The 18041-nt window shown below is 42.2% G+C and overlaps 1 protein-coding gene across 4 annotated transcripts in view; it reads left to right on the top strand.

Annotated features, from left to right (window-relative positions):
• FHAD1 (forkhead associated phosphopeptide binding domain 1) overlaps positions 1-14912 on the top strand; it is a 60217-nt gene extending 45305 nt beyond the window's left edge. For 2 of the 4 annotated variants that reach the window (XM_074934065.1, XM_074934062.1), the window contains 5 exons: positions 1519-1643; positions 2672-2767; positions 4826-5046; positions 9927-10092; positions 14675-14912. In XM_074934065.1, coding sequence (XP_074790166.1) covers positions 1519-1643; positions 2672-2767; positions 4826-5046; positions 9927-10092; positions 14675-14773 — 707 coding nt within the window. In that variant the 3' untranslated portion in view covers positions 14774-14912. The remainder of the gene's footprint in view (positions 1-1518; positions 1644-2671; positions 2768-4825; positions 5047-9926; positions 10093-14674) is intronic. The other 2 variants (XM_074934064.1, XM_074934066.1) reach the window with 2 other exon arrangements.
• Positions 14913-18041: the final 3129 nt, after the last annotated feature.

The raw sequence follows: 18041 nt of genomic DNA, 5'->3' as shown, positions 1-18041 counted from the left end.
CTTTCCAATGTGTCAGTGGTGCTCACTGCTCAACCCCTGGCTCTGCCCCAGGTCCTGACCCCCACTCCACCCCTTCCCCAGAGCCTTCCCCCGCCCCGGAGCCTCTTTCATGCTGTGAAACAACTGATTATGGTGGGCGGGAGGCATGGGGAGGGAGAGGGAAGCACTGATCGGCGGGGCTACCAGCGGGCAGGAGGCACTAGGGATGGGATGGGGGGAGCGGACGGGGAGGCTGCTGGCCTATTACTGTGGCTCTTTGGCCATGTACATTGGTAAATTCTGGCTCCTTCTCAGGCTCAGGTTGGCCACCTCTCACTGAGATGCTTAAAGTTAAGCATGCGTGTAAGTCTTTGCATGAGTGGGGCCTGAACCAGTAGAACGTTTAAAGCAAGGAAAGCCAACTACCCTACACTGCGCAGCCATTGCCCTTATAGGGCCAAACCCTGCTCTTGCTTTCACCAGCGTGACTTGATAGAGTTGAATGGATTTACACTTCTGCAAAACCAGGCCCACAGTTAAATGATAATAGGTGCATACCGTGTATCATTCAGAGACAGTCAAGTGTGTACAGGTATATACGAATGAAGGGGCTCTATTCTGCTCAGAGGTTAGCAAAATAAATCCGCGAGAACAACCCTTTCAGCTCTGTTCACTATATTTTAAGATTCAGATACTGAGCAGAGGTCTGACTAGACATCGAAATATCATGGGCCACATCTACTCCTGATATAAGCAGGCACAACGCCACTTAAGTCAATAGTTATGCCTGCTTATACCAGCAACGAACTTGGCTCTGCGAGCAGTATTAATACAGTAAATTACATGTGTTTTTGCAGTAAGGTTCCTTTCCTGTTTTAATTTAACTTTTTTAATTGTTCTCGCTCCGGGTATGCCTCCATCTGAAGCTGGGCAAAGGGATTCCCAGCTCGTGTTGACATACTCACGTTGGCTTTCATCGAGCTAACCCGCTAAAAATAGTAGTGTAGCAGCGTGGCTAGCCCACGCTGAGTACAAATGTGCCTGAACCCCCTGGGTACACACTTAACACTGCTAACTTGTGCCACTGCTGGCTTTGGTACCTGGCAACACTGTCATATGTGGTGCGCTAGCTAGATCAGAGCTTGTGTGAGTATGTCTATGCGAGCTGGGAATCACACCCCTAGCTCCCAGTATAGAAGTAGCCCCATTCTCTGTCCACAATTTATACATCTTCAGGAAAATATTGAAGATAGGTATAACCCCCATAAACTTCCAGGATTAGAATAGTAATTTCCAGTGCAATCCCTAGATTTCAAACCTTGAGTACAGTGTCTGATTACTAGATTTATTGTGGGTTCTCTTCCTGATTTTATGAGAAATACATACCATGTGTTACCCGTTTTATATTTATATTTTTACAGGAAAATTTCTTCAGGAAATTTTGAGATCTATTATTAAAAGTGTGCTTTTAGTAAACCCATTACATCTTACATGTGACAATGTAACAACTCTGTGTGGGGGGTTTTCTTGTTCCCTTAGCTGTTAAAGAGGAGGTTCCTGAGCCACTTATAGTGCTAAAGAAAGACCTGTCTGAGAAAATAGCTCAGAAAATAGGCTTAGAAAAGGAACGTGTGCCATCATCAATAAAAAAAATGGAGGCCAAGGTAAACAGAATTTTATATATTATTTTAGTTGTGGTTTCATTAGAATACATAGGAACATCTTTAAGGTGCAATAAGAAAGCTACAGATAAATATTCCTTAATACCTTTGACTTTTTAGTACAGTTCCTGAAGTCATCTGTCTTTACAAAAAGTGACTTCCTGTAACTATATCTATATAGAACTTTTCCAATATCTCTCTCCTTTAACTCAGCATTACACAATGAATGTTGAGTTAACACTTTTAGGCTCAGATTTTCAAAGATGCATAGGAAATTCAGACACCCAGTTCTCAATATTTTTCACTTCAATAGAACAGTGCTGATTTATACCAGCAGAGGATCTGGCCCCACTGCCCGTACATTCTCTGGATCCATCTTTCTAGCTGCCTTTAGGCTGTGAACCATGTAAAAAGGCAGCAAAATGTATATGGAGAACAATAAAGGAACTGCTCTGATAGTGTGAATGACTGTAAAAAAACAAGGAGGCCAACTGGTGGAATCAAGTGGCTTTTAAGTTGAAGTGAATGTTTTGATGCTCACGTTTATAGTTTTTTAAATCATTTTCTGCCTTAAAAAGTCAATGGTAATATGGGCAAGCTCTAGCTAAAGACAAGAGTGTGCTAGCAGGAAAAATAAACAGTACACATACCGCCAATAATCACTGGGCACTGAGCAAGAGGTGAACCCTAATTAAAAGCAGGTAGAAAGCTTCATGTGAAGGTGGTGCCCCTTTGAGGGTAGATAAGAGAGGAAAGAGGCAAGGTTAACCAGAAATCAGGTGTGTTTAACATGTAATCTAGTGTAAGCAGATACTTGCTGACAGATCCTTTGTTTAGACCCGATGCTGTACTTTGCACAACAACATAATAGGCCTTCTGACAGCCAGAAGTGACACACTTTGACAAGGGTGGGTATTTTTTCACCACAGCTTTGGGTTGTTGTGGTTGTTTTGTTTGTTTGTTTTTTGTGGGAGGGAAAACAGGATTTGGTCTACAAGTAGTAAGGCGATCCATTACTCTATCTATTTCAGCTTCCAAGCCATTTTCCCAACACATATTCAAATGTAGCCTTAGAGAGGACAGCAAAGTTGGAAATGTCTGACGCTTTAGACCTCAGCGAGAAGATGGTATGTAAATAAAAGACAAGGTACAATCACATTCAGGAACTGTATATTGTGGGTCCTGTTAAAGTCAGTTTCATAATTTAGTGTTCAGCTTCCAGGTACCCTGGGAATCTCATGTATTTCTTAGAGTATGAATTCATATCTGCAGGAACTTCAAAACCTCTGTTAGCTGCCTGGGAAATATACAGTCTGAGCAGCTCCCAATGGCATGTGTTTCCTTTCCCTTCAATTTTAACCTCCAAAAAATGTTCCCTTAAAAGACCTTAGATCTTTGAATGTCTCCTTAGCATGGCATTAAAATAAAGCCCAAATGATTTATGGAGCCAGACTGCCCTCCAGCAAATGGGCCCCTTCAATGGCATGACAGCTTAAAATTGTTGTGGATATGCGCTGGAGTATGCTTTGCCTTAAAACAAGAGAGGATATGTAGGAATAAATAGCCTGAGACATAGGGATTTTTAAAATGTATTTAAATGTGTTGAGAGCAAGTGCCATTCTTAACCTTCTCTAAAACACAGACCACACACTGTGTAAAGCCAAACACTCAGCCCCTTTCTGAGGTTTGGCAATTTAGCAATGTTTAGTTCAAGCCTTCTCCCCAAGCTGAGCTGCTCCTAGGGTTCCTACCTCTGAACTGCTCTTCTGTCTCTACTGCCGCCTGCCTTGTAGCAGAATGGGATTATGAGCCACGCGTATTAGTGAGACAGCAAAACACACTAAATACTTTTCCATAAGAATCGAGAATTACTAACAGGGCAGGGTGTTTCCGTCAAACATTACCAAGCCTGTTGTTGCCTGTGCGTTGCATGATATAAGAAGGGCTGTGTATATAGAGAAGGGGGAGGGATAGCTCAGTGGTTTGAGCATTGGCCTGCTAAACCGAGGGTTGTGAGTTCAATCCTTGAGGGGGCCATTTAGGGATTGGGCCAAAAATTGGGGATTGATCCTGCTGTGAGCAGGGGGTGGGACTAGATGACCTCCTGAGGTCCCTTCCGACCCTGATATTCTATGGTCCTAAACTTCAGGAGACATAGGGGCCTGAGTGTTCTGTATGCGAATAAATGGTTGGGTATCCCTCTGACTGACTGGAAGTGGAAGACAGAACCAAAAATCCATTAAAACAACTAGTTCAACTCCCGTGCTGTATTGAGGTGGAAGGAGTTTTTGATATATCTTATGTATCAGTCTAGGCCTTTATAGCCTGTCCATCATCTGAATGCTTCACCTGTGTTAGAGACTCTCCAATCTTTCCACTTTAGAAGAGGTTATCTGAGTGACACCTCTCCGCTTCCCCACAGTTTGGGTCTGAGAATGTTTCAACCTGATCCTGCATATCCCCAGTAATGGCTTTGTGAGCCACTGCTGAGAACCGCTGCCCTAGGACACAGTCAGTGCACTGACTCATCTTGTTTCTATTTATGTCCCAATTACTGTGTGTTATTTATCTCCTCTTTTTTAAAATGTGCTGATCATCATCAAAGCACTGTAAATAAAATCTCCCTATTTTAAACCCAATAGCGACATTTCATCCTGGTTTCTACTTCCTGGAAAACAACACTGAATCCCCCTACTGTATTTTCCACTGCATGCATCCGATGAAGTGAGCTGTAGCTCACGAAAGCTTATGCTCAAATAAATTGGTTAGTCTCTAAGGTGCCACATGTACTCCTTTTCTTTCTCCAACGTCTAGTTAGTTTCGAGTCCTTATGCCTCCATTACGTGGGCATTGTGACAACCCAAGAAATAGTGACTTTAGAACCATTGGATGCTGATCCAGTTCTGCACCTAACTGCTTCATAGTCAAATTAATTTGTCTAATACATTATGAATGAATTATTTGGTACATTATTGTTCTGCTTGATTCCTTAGGAACACACAAAGAGGCTAAGGAAAAAAATAGGTTAAATTTAAATGAAGAGGCTTGCACACAGTAGTTTATGTACTACCTTTTAATCCTTTACACTAAAGCAAAATGAAAGCCGATGGGTTGAGCAGTGTGATATTTTTCTAATTAGGAGTCAGCACACCTAGTAAATAATTCACTCTCTCCTCTTCATACAGTATCTTAACTTAATTCATGCTCTTGGAAGTCTGATGAATGTGAAGGAGCTGACAGGAGTGCAGTCTGTTAAGCATCTTTCTCAGGATGAGAGAGAAAAAGTGAGAATGCAGCGACAGAAGGACCTTGAGCTGCTGTACGATAAGATCAGTAAACTCAAGAGTCGGCTAGAAAGGAAAGAAGAACTACTGAAAGAGTATGAGTCAGACATTGGACAACTCAGGTAGAGAAAACACACTTGCTTACTATTTACTAAGAGTCGTGACCGTGGATCCAGCTGTTTTAGCAAAAAGACCCAAAACTGTGACAAAAAATTGTGAGAAATTTAGTGGAAGGCGCATATTTACAATTCAGTTTTAATTACAGGATACTTTTGTTTCTATAAAAACATTCACTATGTTATTGCGTGGAAATAAAGCTGGCGTAAGCTAGGAAATGCCCTTTTTGAAATTCATAGCTCTCTAAAACGGTATCTTCTAAGGCCACATCAAGCTAATCCAGGGATTCTCAAACTGGGGGTCAGGACCCCTCAGCGGGTCGCAAGGTTATTACATGGGCGGCCGCAAACTCTCAGCCTCCACCCCAAACCCCGCTTTGCCTCCAGCATTTATAATGGTGTAAAATATATAAAAAAGTGTTTTTAATTTATAAGGGGGAGTCGCATTCAGAGGCTTGCTATGTGAAAGGGGTCACCAGTACAAAAGTTGGAGAACTACTGAGCTAGCCAAGTAAATAAATGAGGAATTCTATTTAAAAACTAACCATACAAGATGACACAATGTCTATTATTGTACTAAATACCTATGTGTTGTTAGGATTGTCCATTACAAGCTATGTCTGGAAACTGTATGCCCAGTTTTCAAAAATGGATATTTTAATAGGACATCCAAATTCTGAGCCCCTATATCAGCACTTAGGCATTCATTCATTTTAAGCATCTGGGTGCCCATTTGAAATCCTAAGTTTAGGGCTGGTCACTTAACTACCTACCATAGAAACTCAAATTTGAAAATAGGATCCTGCAGATGAAAATGATATCTAAAGGTTTGTAGTATGAGCAGAGGGACATCTGCTGCTTTTATTCTACAGCAACATTACTCTTGTCTGTTTTTCATGTTCGAGATTTATTATTAGTAACAGATATAATAATTATATAGTCTTTAATTATTTATATGATTCTTTGAAGAATCCATGGCAAGTAATGCGGTGTTATTCTGCTTAATCATATGCATCACATGTGGTGTTTGTCTTGTACTAGAAAAATGTCTAAACCATTTGGAAAATGAAGCCAAAAAGAACAGTGGAGTGTTGGATGAGATTCTCTGGAATCTCTGGTTAATATTCCACCCTGAAATTGAAGGGAAGGTTGGGGTTATTTCTCTGCCTGTGAAGAAATCCCCATCCCTGTGGAGAGTAAAGTCTCCCTAACAGAACTATTTATCTCTGGGACTCATTAAAATGCTTTTTAAAGGAATTTTTGTGTACTTTGAAATGTACAAAATTGCCCCAAATGTGCAGGTGTTTTCAACATAATTCCTAAGGAAGGAACTCCCAGGAGCCCCTACTGAGTCTTCACCTAGTGTTCCCAATCATACACACTGAAAGCTGTGTTGTGCTATCCTCACACTCCATGTACTTTGCAGAAATCAAGTATAAACATTCCTAACAAACACACTCAGTATGGTCTGTGGGTTGATGCTACCTCCTTGCTTGGTTGTGGTTATGAGAAAGCATTTTTGTTTCAATAGGATGAGTAAATTCCCCATCACGAGCCACTTCTTTCAGCAGAGACATGCACCCTAAAGAGAGGGGTTTATCATGGACTAAGGAGAAATTTTTGTGGGAAATCCTTGTTAAAATATTTTCAGCATTTCACAGGAAAAAACAGGGGGCCTGTTTCTCATTTACACTAAGGCCTTTTCCATGCCTCTGGTAGTGTAAAGGAGCCTTAGCCCTGGTCTGCACTACAAGGTTAGGTCAAATTTAGCCACGTTAGATCGATTTTAAAATGGATGCGTCCACACAACCAACCCTGTTCCGTCGACTTAAAGGGCTCTTAAAATCGACTTCTGTACTCCTCCCTGGCGAGGGGAATAGTGCTAAAATAGACCTTGCTGGATCAAATTTGGGGCAGTCGCAAAACGACGGTATTGGCCTCCGGGAGCTATCCCAGAGTGCTCAATGTAACCGCTCTGGACAGCACTTTGAACGCCAATGCACTAGCCAAGTACACAGGAAAAGCCCCAGGAACTTCTGAATTTCATTTCCTGTTTGGTCAGCGTGGCGAGCTCAGCAGCAAAGGTGACCATGCAGTCCCCCCAGAATCGCAAACGAGCTCCAGCATGGACCGAATGGGAGACACTGGATCTGATTGCTGCATGGGGAGAAGCATCTGTGCAGGCAGAACTCAGAGCAAAAAGAAGAAATGCCAATATATTTGCCAAAATCTCACGGGGCATGATGGAGAGACGCTACAACAGGGACACACAGCAGTGCCGCGTGAACGTTAAGGAGCTGAGGCAAGCCTACCAAAAGACAAAGGAGGCAAATGGGTGCTCTGGGTCAGACCCCTTATACATGCTGCTTCTATGATCAGCTGCATGGCATTCTAGGGGGGACTCTACTACTACCCCACCACTGTCCGGGGACACCTGCAAGGGGGGAGTCTCACACAATAAGGAGGAGGATTTTGTGGATGAGGAAGAGGAGGAGGAGAATGTGCAGCAGGCAAGCGGTGAATCCGTTCTCCCCAGCAGCCAGGACCTTTTCATCACCCTGGACCCAATACCCTCCGAAGGTGGGATCCCCAACCCTGAAGCTGGAGAAGGCAGCTCTGGTGAGTGCACATTTGTAACTACAGTACAGGGTTTAAAAGCAATAGTGTTTAATGTTTGATTTGCCCCGAAGAATTGGGATGCATTTGCGGCCAGTACAGCTACTGGAAAAGTCTGTTCACATGTCTGGGGATGGAGCGGGAATCTTCCAGGGACATCTCCATGAAGCTCTCCTGGAGGTACTCTGAAAGACTTTGCAGAAGGTTTCTGGGGAGGGCTGCCTTATTTTGTCCTCCCCGGTAGGACACTTTACCACGCCAGGCCAGTAGCAAGTAGTCTGGAATCACTGCAGCACAAAGCATGGCAGCGAATGGTCCTGGGTTTTGGTCACATTCAAGCAACATTCGGTCTATATCTTTCTGTGTTAGCCTCAGGAGAGTGATATCATTCATGGTCACCTGGTTGAAATAGGGGAATTTTTGTAAGGGAATAGTAAAAGGACCCCGTTCATGCTTGGCTGTTTGCGCTTGGCTAAAAGGGATCATCCCGGAGAATAGCCACACAGCTGGGGGAGGGGTGAAAGGATCATCCCAGAGAATAGCCACGCGGTAAGGTGGAGGGAGGTGTGTGCTGCATATCCACCTGAAAACCACAGCCCCTCCTTTTAAATATTCAACGCAACTCATTGCTTGCTATGGGAAAGGGTGGTGCTGCAGTTTGAAACCATTCCCACATGTTATGCGTAAGAAGCCAACCCCGCGTACCCTGGGCCTTACCATGGCTGCCTGGAAACTGAATTCTGTTGCCCAGCCATGTGTGATGTGTCACCATACCGACAGGCACTCAATATAAAAGGTAAAATGCGACCTTGTACCTAAAGCACATGTGCTGTCTGCTGTGAATTGCTTGATTCACTGTGAAAGAGTATCTCTTTTGTTCTCAGAAATGTATCATCTTAAATTTTACTCTCCCTTTTTATCTCCCCCCCCAGGTGCAAATGTTTCTACACTCCTCCTATCATTTCCGTCTCTGAGGTTATCACAGATTAGAAAGCGAAAAAAATGCACTCGCGATGGCATGTTTTCCGAGCTCATGCAGTCCTCCCACACTGATAGGGCACAGCTTAATGCATGGAGGCGTTCAGTGTTAGAGGCCAGGAAAGCATTAAGTGAGCGCAAAGAGCGGAGGCAGGAGTGTGAAGAGTGGAGGCAGGAGGCAATGCGAGGCTAATGGGAGAGCAAACGGACATGATGAAGCATCTGTTGGAGCTGCAGATTTCCTGCACATTTCCCAGAGTCACTACCCTTGATAACAGAATGTCAATGATTGCACTGGCTACCTGGATCACAGCAGCCCCCATAGTAGACTTGCCCACTCCAAATTGATTCCCGACTGACCGGTAGCAGTCAGGCGTTGCAAGCTTCCACAGGGCTATCACCACTCGCTTCTCAACTATCAGGGCAGCTCTCATCTTGGTATTCCTGCGCTTCAGGGTGGGGGAAAGCAACTCACAGAGTTCCAGGAAAGTGGCCTTACGCATGCAAAAGTTTTGCAGCCACTGTGAATCATCCCATACCTGCAACACTATGTGGTCCCACCAGTCTGTGCTTGTTTGCGGGGCCCAGAATTGGCATTCCACTGTATCAACCAGCCCCACTGCCGCCACTATGTCCCAAATGCCACAGCCCGTGCTTTCAGGAACATCTGTGTCCATGTCCTCATCAAAATCCTCCTCGTGCTGACGTCTCTTAGCCCGGTTCTGCATATACTCCAGGATAATACATGAGGTGTTTACAATGCTCACAACAGCAGCGGTGATGGTGAGCTGAGCTGAGCGGGCTCCATGCTTGCCATGGTATGGCATCTGCACAGAAAAACGGCGAGAAACGATTGTCTACCATTGCTTTCACGGAGGGAGGGGTGATTAACAACATGTACCCAAAACCACCTGCGACAATGTTTTTGCCCCATCAGGCATTGGGAGCTTAACCCAGAATTCCAATGGGCGGCGGAGACTGCGGGAACTGTGGGATAGCTACCCACAGTGCACCGCTCCATAAGTCGATGCTAGCCACGGTAGTGAGGACGCACTCCGCTGACTTTATGCGCTTAGTGTGGACATATGCAATCAACTGTATAAAATCGATTTCTAAAAATCAACTTCTATAAAATTGACCTAACTTCATAGTGTAGACATACCCTTAAAGTGGGTGTAAATGTAATTTATCCTCTCTTTTTAAGGCCCCTTACACTGCCAGAGATGTATCAAGAGGCCGTAGCATAGATGAGAATAAAGCCCAGAAGACTTTACCTCTTCTGTTTTGTACAGGGCGAATAAGGTCTCTCTGCAAGCGTACCAGGCCGAGATGACTAAACTGGAAGATGATGTCTATAGAGAAGCAGAAGAGAATGCTCTGCTAAAAGAGGCTCTAGAGAGGACACAGTTCCAGCTGAATCAGGAGAAAAGGTTGAACAGAGCTGTTAAACTGCATAAGGTAACGGTCTAGGGACAAAAGTCATGGCAGTGCTTCCATGAACCTGGTACCTAAACATCCTCTTCTCCAGCTGTGTGTTGGGCAGTAACCTAATTATTTAGGGGGCTGAATTTTGGTAGGTCCTGCTTGAAAACATCCTCACTGAGGCAGGCACCGATGAAAGATTATATTATAGCTGCAGGGTTAACACTGAGATGTCACCCTGCAATCCAAACACCACAGAACAAGACCCTGCAAGTTTTGACTTGGGTACATGGAGGTGGGAAGGGAGCTCATCACAAACAGGTAGTAAGCTGGAAGGGCCTCTGCGTGTCTATCTTTGCACAGGATTCGGAAGATCCCAAGGAGCCTGTCACCTTAGTATGTAACCAAGAATAGAACTGGCTGAGATTTAGGACAAGAATAGCAGTACATTTGCTATTGTTTCCTTGATTTCTCTAATCTGTCTGTATAGTGTCATGAGCTTGGAGAATGCTCTGTAGCCCCAAAAGGCCATATGATAAGTGGTTTTATCCAGACTTTCATATTTAGTTGATGCTTTGGGTCTTCATCAGAATGACCCTTAGAAGAGTGAATTGCACATTGGTACAAGTTAAGACAATTCATGTTTGAAGGAAGTATTGAGATTAAACAATAATTGCCAGCAGTTAGCTGCTTTTTTCATTGCAGCTTGCTGTTGGCTTTGGGAAAAGTGAGTAACTCAGTCCGCTTTGTTGGTCTTATCAAATTTGGAGTCATATTTAGTTCTGATGTGTCTCAGCTGTATTTTTGATAGGATGTCCAAGGCAAGATTTGCAATTGGATGTCATTTTACTGGTATTTTCACCCAGAGCCATTTAGAGGAACTGGAGAAGAGAAGTGAAAAGTTGTCACCGTCTCGTACCTGTTCACAAAAAGTCAGAGCCAGGAAGGTATACATATGTCTGAACACTTGCTCATAGTAACTGGATCAGTGTAATCATTTTGCCTAACTTATAAGGGATGGACTTCAGCCCATCTAATAATAATTCATTTGTGTGTCATAACACCCGTGAATGAAGAGATTGAACTGGCCCAGCAATATGAATGAAGAGCTGTCAGTAAGGTAGTAGTAATATTAATGGCATTGATCCAAAGAACTCAAAGCAGAAACCCCATTATACAGAATGGGAAACCGAGGCACAGAGAAGTTAAGTAACTCATGCAAGATCACATACCCAGCTGGAGGCAGGAACAGAACCCAGCTCTCCTGATTTCTAGTCCCCTGTTCTGACCACAGTGAAGTAGGTGACAGCTAGTGCTGCAACTGAATGAACAGCAGGAGGGAAGCAGCAACTAACCGTGGAGGGGAGGAAGCGCACACAGCAGGAGCCTGGGGAGCAGATGACAACGCAGGGAAAACTGGGAGGGGCTGCCAAAGAAGGAGGGAGACATGTATGGAATTAAAATGGGCCAAATTTGGACCATAAGTGAAATGACTATAATTCCATAGAGGTGCTCAAGTTCTCAGTGTATGCACATCCTGAACTCCTCAGGGGAACTCTGGCCTCTTCATTCCTTAGTTGACTATTGTTATTTCTATGTGCAAGGCACTACAAACATCAACAGGTACAGAATTTGAAATTTCTGCAAGCTCTACCTAGAGAACCTTTTGAAAACGTTGTATATTTCAAAGCTGCAAGCATACACCAGTGCAGAGTCATCCTCTCCCTATACTTGGGTGTCTGGACTGTGCATGGCTTTTTCTGATTACATAACGAGTTAGTGAACTGTAGATTCTTGCAGTAAACCCCCTATCATGCTGCGTAAAGTTATGGTTCTCTTAACCACTTGGTCGGCCTAAGACAATCACCTTAATTATCTGTGCTCTGTCTAATGCATTCTATGCCTAATTAACCCATTGATTGTAAATCTCCTTTTATAGAACCTGGGTAGAATTTTCAAAAGTGCCTTAGTCCCTCTAAAAGTTAAATGAGATTTATTTTGCTTAGGCCCTTTTGAAAATGTTACCCTCTACATCTGTAGGGGAAGACATTGCTGAAGCAATGATTTACCTTCTCTGCAGCTGAGAGGTCTTTTTTGTAAATCACACTCCGTTTATAGAATCTAAAGGTCTCCATATCTCTATCTGAAACAGAATTGTGCAGCATCTGTTATTTGCTTATGAAAATACCTAGTCCAGAAGGGCCCAATGGTCTTTCTCTTACGGATGTGGCCACACCATTTGCTTTAAGCATCTGTAAACACAAGGTATTACATTTTACTTTTTACCAGGTAGGAAATAATATGGTCTTGATACACCACACAGGGGGCTCACTCTAGTAAAGTGGTGCTTAGAATTTTTTAGTATATTTGGAATTTGTTTTAAAGATCCATCTCCTGGAGTCATGTGATTACCTGAGACTCTCAGCATTTTTTTTTAAAGTAAATCTCTGGCCCTCATGGTTGCAGAGAAAAGCCTGAAAATGTGATCCCCAGAGGCTCAAAATCCAGAAGGCAAAAGAATAAAAAGAACCCAAAATGCACTGGTTTTAGTTCTCCCAGGTGCAAGGATGTACAGAGGGGATCCCAAGGTAGGGTTATGAACCAGTAATTGGTAATCTTCTTTACAGATCTACACTCACCTACCGTACACAGCTCACTTAAATCCCTAATATTCACTAGACAGTCCACACAGATGAAACGAGATAATTTCTTTGTGACTTGTTGATCACTGCTTAGTTACCATAAAGCTCCATGTATACTTGTGGTGGTTCACAAATAATATCTGACATTCCCCTGTGAGGGAAGGAAAAGAAACTAGTACATTTCATTTGTATTAACAAGCAGATGCTTAAAAAACGAGGATCCAGCACCAGATTTCCTAGATCAGTAAGTAAGGATTATAAAGGGTAGGTCATGCATAACAAATCTGATTAACTTCCTTGTGGAAATGACAATGAGAGCTGACAGGAGAGAGGCAGCAGACGTAATCAACTAGGAGTTCAAGAGGGTTTAAACACAGTACCATCAAGGGAGAGAAGTACTGTGTATAAGATTAGTAATTACAGTGTTAATGACGAAAAATTGGCATAGTGACACTGGTCAGATAAGGAGAGGTGATGAGTGATGCAGGGATTGTCTTAACCTCTGGTCTTAGTCACACTCCAGAGAAAAGAACTTGTAGTTGCATGTACTAATTTTCAGAACAAATGCAGCTGGAAGGGAAACCAGGACGTAAAAGAACAGAGCTTACTCAGAAGTGTGAGAAGAGAGTCAAGAAACAGGGAAAGGGATTCCACTTGAAGGTCACATGCAGTCTGTTCATGAAAAGGAAGTGGTGACAATAGTGAAGGGAATATTTCTAAAATACTTCACCTCCCTTTGTCCTACTTCCTTTGGCTCCGCACAATCACAAGTATCATCTTATAAAGCAGTGCCCCAATGTCCAGGCCCTTCAGACTTTGGTCTAATCTGCATTTATGCAAGTCACCAAATCATCAGACAAGTTAGCAGAATGCAGCGGGACTGGCATTCTCCTACAAACAGTTTCATCACTGCAGTAAACAGGAGTATAGCTCATTGGGATTAAAGTGCATTGGCAATGCTATGTGAGGCTGTGTGAGGAGTGTCATGTGTAAGGCACAGAAGGAAGTTGTCCCTCTCTGTTCGGCACTGGTGAGGCCTCGGAGCACTGTGTCCAATTCTGTGCCACACTTAAGGAAAGATGTGAACAAATGGGAGAGAGTCGAGAGGAGAGCAACAAAAATGATAAAAAATCTAGAAAACCCAGCCTTTGAGGAACGATTGAAAAAGCAGGCATGTTTAGTCTTGAGAAAAGAAGACTGAGAGGGGACCTGAGAACAGTCTTTAAATATGTTAAGGGCTGTTGTGAAACAGATGGTGATCAATTGTTCTCCGTATCTACTGAAGGTAGGACAAGAAGTAGTGGGCTTAATCGGCAGCCAGGGGGTTTAGTTTAGATATTAGGGGGGAAATTAACAAATTAAGCTCTGGTATAGGCATCTAAGAGAGGTTGTGGAGTTCCCATCATCAGAGGTTTTAAGAAGAAGTTGGACAGACACCTGTCAGGGATGCTCTAAGTTTACTAGGTCCTGCCACACCACAGGGGGCTGGACTTGATGAATTCTCAAGGTGCCTTCCAGCTCCACATTTTTATGATTCTATGGTTTAACCCAGCTCTATCAGTAGCTCATTGTTACGAGGATTGAACTGAATCATTAAAAAATGGGTGCTTAAAGTTTGGCTCTGAGATTCATATTTAGGTATCATAAGTGGCCTGATTTTTCTTAAGTGCTGGATATGCAGCAGCTTCCACACACTGAACCAGGCCTCATCCTCTCATCCAGGCCTTCCATCTTGTGTGCTGCACTAACTAGATGCAGGCATCATAGACAACACTTGCTCCACTGCACCTCCCTCCGTGTGGTGTTACTGCTACCCGGTACATGTGGGCAATCTACACTGGCAAGTTTACCCTTTGGTTTAAATTGCATAATACTGATGTGATGAACACATGAGCATGAGAAGGTTTACATTGCAATCTACAAATTTTAAGTTGTCCCGTATAAGAACAATTTTTTAATCTCTCTCTGTCTCGCAGCCTGGACCCAAAACAAAATCATTCCCCGAAAAGCTGAAGACGACAGACCATGTGATAGAAACATTTAAGAGGAGAGCACATAGTAATGCCACCTCATAGGCGTTTCTCTTGCAAAAATCCTGTAGTAGGAATTTGCCAAGTACTGTAATACTATTTGGGTTAGAGCTGTTATTAATTCTATTGTTTTGATGAGAATCCATTTAGCCCTTGTGTAAATATATGAAATGCTGCAGTGTATCTTGAATTACTTAGGACTTGTTTTTTTTAAATATGTTGCTTATGTACCATATTGTATTTCTGATAATTAGAAGTGTAATTTTAATCTTTATATTAATTTAATTTAAAATGTATCGTTTTAATACAAACTGATATATAAATTCAGAAGTGTATTTTTTATCTTTATAAGTATCCTTTTTTAAATAGTCTCAAACTCGTAAGGTCTGCTTAGGTTAAATTTTGTTATGCTGGTGTAGCTCACTTGAGCCCTAACACAGTCCTAAATCCAAGTAGATCCATGGTAGAGTTCCAGCATGAGGTATGAAAATGAACCACCAGGTTCTGGCAACTAAATTCCAGAATTGCATAAATGTGACTGAACAGAACCATTCTGAGTCTATTGTGTAATTACAACCAATTGAAAGAACACTGTTCATTTACTAGAATGTTACTTAAATAATACACCTGCATGAGCAATCTGGGAGCCACATTTGATAAGCAGCCTTAGGGACCAACCCAAATTCCCATATTCCAGAGAATACAGAACAGCAAGGGCTCACCTGTCTGTTACTCTGATCAGATGTATTATTTATTACTATAGCATTCTTGAAAACTAAAGGCTATTTTCCTTTGCAAAATCAGAGCAAAATGTTTGTACTAGCTACCACCCAAAATAATCCTTGATATCTGAGAAAGCTAATCTTGCTAAGTAGTGAGGTAGGTGTTAGCCCATTTGCTGCTGGGTCAGTGCAGTAAGCTAGTGGTTCTGGTACATACTGTCCCCACAGTCATTCTCCCTTTGTTGTATTCTGAACAGTTTGCACAGATCCTTTCAACAATGGGTAATTTGGATTCTAGGCTGTATAGATAAAGTCTTATTATATTGCAAATTGTCTACATTTTGGCACTAACAAACTGGCTCATTAGTGCTAAAATGTCCAGTGCGTGGACATGCTTTAGTCCGAGTCTCACTGCTAATGTTATGTATGGTACAATAGTCCGTAACTAGTAGCTCTTTTCTAGTGCAGACTTGGTTTAGTTCCTAACACACTGGGTAAAGTCAGTCTCTCTTTAGGACTTGGCCTATTTTTCTTACCAGATGTGCAATATGCTTCCATCTGTACAATGTCCTGAGTTTATTTTGGGACAATACATGACCTCACATGCCTGTTTTATTTTAACATTTTGCTCTGGCCCCGTCCATCTGTTCTGTTTGAACCTTTGCAGCAGTTCTTCCTTGAGCGTTTTTGGGGCATCGTTATTTTGCAATCCTCATATATTGCCCTTCCCCCTGCCCTATAACATTAGCTAATTTCTATAGCTGCCGTACCTTGAATAATCTAGATTTGCATGTGGCTATCACTTCAGTATTGTCCCAAGGATTTGAAAAGTCTCCTCTGTCTTGCTTGTGATAAATTTAATCTTCCGATCAGCTGCTAGTAAGGTAATCATTACCAAACTAGCATATGCTCCCTTATTTCCTATGTTTTTTTCTTTCATACTCTTATCCATTGCTCTTCCCAGTGCATCAGCTGTAGATGTAGCTTTGCTACAAGTGGAATACTTTCAGGTCATCTCAGAAGCTTGACCATAATTATTTTAATCTGCAGAGGGCAGTCACTCAGTGACTTCATAAAGAATAATTGATGTCTTGTGGTCAGTTTCAGACCCTTTATAGTCTAATTAAACGGTTCTCTAGCAAATACGTTTAGCAGCTTTTTTATCTATATGTCTAATTTCCATATGTCAGTCAATATTGTGTCTAAACAACAGGTCATCACTGATAATCAGACCTTTGCTCAAGTATGTTTTCAGATGTTTCAAGATATTTTGCAACACAGGGAAACTGTTAAGGTTATGAGGAGTCCTTGTGGCACCTTAGAAACTAACAAATTTATATGGGCATAAGCTTTCGTGGGCTAAAACCCGGGTTTTAGCCCACGAAAGCTTATGCCCAAATAAATTTGCTAGTCTCTAAGGTGCCACAAGGAATCCTTGTTGTTTTTGCTGATACAGACTAACAAGGCTATCCCTCTGAAACCTGTTAAGGTTATATCATTCCTGCAGAGCTCTGATGACACCAAAAATCAATAGCTTTGCCCTTGGTGCTCAGCATGTGATGCCAAAAGCCTAGTAACGTCCAACAATCTGAGAAGTTGAGGAAACTAGTACAAGCCATGTACTTAGTGTGTTACTGCTCTTCCCAAATTGTTAAAAATATATAAATAAAGTAAATTTGGCCTGATTTTCAGAGGTACTGAGCAACCGCAGCTTTCTGTGGAAGTTAGTGGGAACACATATGTGCTCAGCACCTTTGAAAATCAGGGAAATTATTTTTAAAAAGCTTATTTTTAATAGAATACCTATTCTCAAGATTCAGTGCACAGAGCCAATGTGCTACAATAACCTTTTCCAGCAACCTCATGCATGGAAATATCTACATCTTTGCAATTCACACTTGCATTGAGTCATTATTTTATCTCTGTATTTGGCACTGATCCAACCGCTGCTGGAATACTGTGTTCAGTTTTGGGGCCCATAATTCAAGAAGGAAATAGATAAATTAAGGAAGGTACAGAAAAGAACTATGAGAATGAATAAAGGGTTAGAAAACATGCCTTACAGTGAGAAGCAAAGACCTTAATCTATGTAGCTTAACAAAGAAAAGGTTAAGGTGTGACTTGATTACAGTCTGTAAGTACTGTATCTACATGGGGAACAAATATTTAATAATGGGATCTTCACTTCTAGTAGAGCAAGGTATAACACAATCCAATGATTGGACGTTGAAGTTAGACAAATTCGGACTGGAAGTATGGTGTACATTTTTGACAGTGAGGATAATTAACTATTAGACAATTTATCAAGGGTCATGGTGCATTCTCCATCATTGACCATATTTAAGTCAAGACCAGATGTTTTTCAAAAAGATCTGCTCTAGGAATTATTTTGGGGAAGTTTTCTGGAGTGTTATAGAGGAGGTCAGACTAGATGACAACAATGGTCCCTCTGGCTTTGGAATCTATGGAACAAGTTCTCCTTTATAGCTTAGACATATTTGTTTGCTTTGTTTATTTCTTCACCACTGCTGTGTACTTGATAGAACAGCTTCTGAAAAGTTGCTCCACTAATTCCATTATAAATGTTCTTT

Source organism: Natator depressus, chromosome 18, assembly GCF_965152275.1.
Source record: "Natator depressus isolate rNatDep1 chromosome 18, rNatDep2.hap1, whole genome shotgun sequence".
Classification (NCBI taxonomy): domain Eukaryota; kingdom Metazoa; phylum Chordata; order Testudines; family Cheloniidae; genus Natator; species Natator depressus.
This window is presented reverse-complemented; position numbering and strand designations above follow the sequence as displayed.